Source organism: Cariama cristata, unplaced genomic scaffold (genome assembly GCF_000690535.1).
Source record: "Cariama cristata isolate BGI_N322 unplaced genomic scaffold, ASM69053v1 scaffold7842, whole genome shotgun sequence".
Classification (NCBI taxonomy): Eukaryota; Metazoa; Chordata; class Aves; order Cariamiformes; family Cariamidae; genus Cariama; species Cariama cristata.
Genome location: NW_009604339.1, coordinates 1 through 4048, shown reverse-complemented (window position 1 = coordinate 4048; position 4048 = coordinate 1). Strand labels below are relative to the sequence as shown.

The 4048-nt window shown below is 39.3% G+C and overlaps 1 protein-coding gene across 1 annotated transcript; it reads left to right on the top strand.

The window, feature by feature from the left end:
• Positions 1-758: 758 nt before the first annotated feature.
• RNF2 (ring finger protein 2) lies at positions 759-3931 on the top strand (the record flags this gene model as incomplete). Its single annotated transcript, XM_009695548.1, has 4 exons — positions 759-845; positions 1215-1375; positions 2573-2788; positions 3659-3931. Coding segments are annotated over exons 1-4 (737 nt in total), but the record flags the coding sequence as incomplete, so codon positions are not given.
• Between the last annotated feature and the right edge of the window lie 117 nt (positions 3932-4048).

Below are 4048 nucleotides of genomic sequence, written 5' to 3'. Positions count from 1 at the left end.
TAGAAAAAAATGAGCAAAATCCTGATAATGTGTGTATTATTGGGGTTTCTGAAACTTAAAAACAACTGAGTTCCCCCCCCTCCCAAGTCATTGCAAATCAGGTGCACATCCACTGAAGCCCAGCAGGGTTGCACAGAAAAACTGGACTTCTGGATTGACATTACCCAGTGACTGGGTTTTACTTGATCTTTCAGTATTCTCCAGACTTCTGATTGGAAACCCCTAGCGATGTATTTTCAGGAGGAAAAAGAAAGGCATTCTAGCATGCTTCCAGTGAACACCTTTAGCTAGTTTTCTCTGTGCGCATATAGTTTTGACCTTCCACTCGGTTAGGAAGTAGACCCTGCTTGACCCGTACGTGCGTTTGTAAATGAATGTTTTATGAACGTTTTCCACATCAGGTGGCATTTGCAGCTTTCGTGTCACACCCCCAAAGTTTTATGGCCTTCAGTTCTATGTCACTTTTGTTTAATAACCTTAATTGATTTTTTTTGCAAAGTCTTCATGGCTGACTGACTCTCTCAATTTTTCTGGAGTGGTACAGAGCATGGAATTATCCGTGTGTAACACGGTGGAGCCTGGTACTTGGATGAACAAGTGTTCTGGCTGTACTTGTGCTTTGTTGGCACAGAGACGGCTGTGTCTGTATGGACCCGAGGACTCCGGGCTTGCCAGAGAAGCCTGCTCGGGAGAGGGAGCTGGCTCCTGGAGCCAGATGTACGTCAGCGTGCAACTTGTTCCTCTTTTTCTTCCCAGCCATGTCTCAAGCGGTGCAGACGAACGGGACGCAACCTTTAAGCAAAACATGGGAGCTCAGTTTGTATGAATTGCAGCGAACGCCTCAGGTAAGACATGCTAAAGAGCTGGCCTTTATGGCAGGGCTTTTTTTTAATGCTTTTTAGAATGTGAAGCTTGACGCTTCAGATTTTTTTTTTCTGTTAGGAGTGTTAACTGCCTATTATAAATGATAGAATATTAAAAAAAAAATCCTTCCAAAACAAAACCTCTTTCATAATATTAAAAAAAAAAAAAAAGTTGTTTGATCTTTATTTATTTTTTCCTTTCTTTAGCAGCATGGGTGTGTGTGCCTGATGTGGTTGTGTATGTGTCTTGTCTTTTTACTGTGTTTGTCTTCAAAAGAATAGTAAGACATGCCATCTCTGTGAGGAAGTTACTAAATTGCATTAAACAACTTGTGCTTTATTTTACTCTAGGAAGCAATCACCGATGGCTTGGAAATAGTGGTGTCGCCTAGGAGCCTGCACAGCGAACTGATGTGTCCAATCTGTTTGGATATGTTAAAGAACACCATGACGACAAAAGAATGTTTGCATCGCTTCTGTGCTGACTGTATCATTACAGCCCTCAGGAGTGGGTATGTAAATACGATTACAGGGAAAAGGGATTTCACTTCAGATAACAATGTGATGAAGGAAATCCTTTCAGTCCTGGGTGTTGATGTGGAACAGTTACGTGCGGAACAGTTTCTGAAGGTGTAACACAGCTTTCATAGTTCAACTCGTGTGTGTTCAGCCGTCTGTGGCAGACCACATCTGTTTTTTTCCTCATACGACAAATCATCCCATAACTTTGTTTCTTGTAAGGAGTTGAAAACCTCTTTTCTCGTTTTTTTTTTTCTTTTTTATTTGTTTTTTTTAGATCCAGTAACAGCGAAAAAAAAAAAAAAATTACTTTTAAAAATGAGTCTTATTTCCCTTATTCTTCCTTTTCCTAATAATAAATTGCAAATTGTGTGCCCTTTCACCAGTAGTTATGCTTCCAAGCTTCACTACTGAAACAACCTACACTAACGTACAAATAATTTTTCTTGTATTCTTCAGTGAGAAGTTCATATTTTCCCCAAAGCAATACATTTCTGAGGTAACCAACAGCAATTAAGTCAATGATGTGTCTATTTCTGATAATGGCAATTACCTGTGTTCAGAGGTCACACTTAATTTGCTGTGCCTGTGTAAATTCTGATGAGTAATTAGCAAAAGTACATTAGAGGGAAACACGAGAAACATCAGGAGTAAAGACACCAGTGTTTCAGCTATTGAGGCCTCTTCCTCTTACAGGAAAAAAAAATTGTGTGAACCTGACATTTTAATTAAATGAGAACAAAGTGGTAGGAAGGACAAGACTGTTTCAGTTTTCCCAGTAATTAGTGCTTGAACTAGAGAATAGGGTCCCTAATCTTTGTTTTGTCTTGTGAATGCTAGAAAGACTATGCCTCAATATAATTTTCACTAGACGTGCATTTTTTTTCTAGGTGAAAATCCAGCCAGAGGGTTAAGGGAAGAACTGGTTTGCAGAGTGGAACTTTTGAACTCTTCAGCCTAAATACAGTTTGCTTAAACATACTTTAAAAAAAAAAAAGGAGGGAGAGATATGTTTAGGGTTTTTGTTTAAACATCTGGAACTACCTGATCTGTCAAAAGACAGAAGCCCCATTCCAGACTTACCATATTTAGTCTTAGTAAGCACTTTGACTAAGAATTGCAGCATTAGGGCAGACTCTTGGTATTGCCAACGAGTTAGTATTGTTTTCTTCCTTCTTACTCATCTCTAGCAACAAAGAATGTCCCACGTGTCGTAAAAAGCTAGTTTCAAAAAGATCGCTGAGACCAGATCCCAATTTTGATGCTCTCATCAGTAAAATTTATCCAAGCCGAGATGAATATGAAGCTCATCAGGAGAGAGTGCTAGCAAGAATCAGCAAGCACAATAACCAGCAAGCTTTAAGTCACAGCATTGAGGAAGGATTAAAGATTCAGGCTATGAACAGGTACGCAATCCACATAATTTGTCCACATTTTACCTTGTTTGCCTTAACACTAAAAATACACTGTCTGTCTTCACTCCCTGGATAGCTTGAGATGCTTCTTCTCTCCTCTGAAATCTGCCAGAATAATCTTTAACCTTTGGCAAAATCATTTTTCACCTTTTGTCTGCTGACAGAAACCTTTGTATCTCTCCCTGCAACTTCTGTGGCAGCCTGATGTAGACTTCATCATGTAGAAATTATGTAGATTTCAGCTTAGCTTTACCAAATTATGGCTATCATGTCTTTAGATAATAAACTGTAATACAATGAGTCCCCTACCAATGTATTACTATGAAGTGCAAATAAATGCACGTAATACCAGAACTTAGGTTTTAGTTGCACCTTAATTGACAAGGCTGGAATATAGGGTGTTTACACAGTAGTGAAATTCTGGGTGTGCATTTAAAGCTAAGAGCCAACTGGGAAAGAGGCCCCAAACTTTACGTTGTGGTGAAGCATGGTGTGATTTATATTTTCACTTGCATGTGGATTCATATTTAGATAAAAATAATGGTGTGAAATTGCCTGAAAAATAAATATAGCTGTATGAAGTTAAAAATGATCTTAAAAGATGTCTAAAAAGTGTTTGAGGGATAGGGGAAAAAACCCATAGTCTTGGCTATGAGTATCTTTTTATAAGAAAGAATGAACTTTTTTTTTTTTTTAAACTTTAAATATCTCTGAAATGTTTAGTGCTTGTGTGTGCGTATGTCCAACTTCTGGCATGACAGAGACCAGGAGAGGGAGGAGTTGTACAGGGGCATTGTGGGCCTGTACGTTGGTTGAATTCTGAATGCGGATTAGCGCTAATTTCTACCTATTTCCGCTCAGGTTACAGAGGGGCAAGAAACAACAGATTGAGAATGGAAGTGGGGCAGAAGATAACGGTGACAGTTCACACTGTAGCAATGCCTCAACACACAGCAACCAGGAAGCGGGGCCCAGTAATAAGAGGACCAAAACATCGGATGATTCTGGGCTAGAACTGGACAATAACAACACAACTGTGGCAATAGACCCCGTGATGGATGGTGCTAGTGAAATTGAACTAGTCTTCAGGCCTCATCCGACCCTCATGGAGAATGATGACAGTGCACAGACGAGGTAATGGTCTTCTATTCCTCTTCATGTATTCTGCTGTTATTTTTCCGGTGCTTTTGTTTTCTATCGCTTCTTGGGGCTTTTTAAAATCAATTTATAGAATCATAGAATCATTATGGT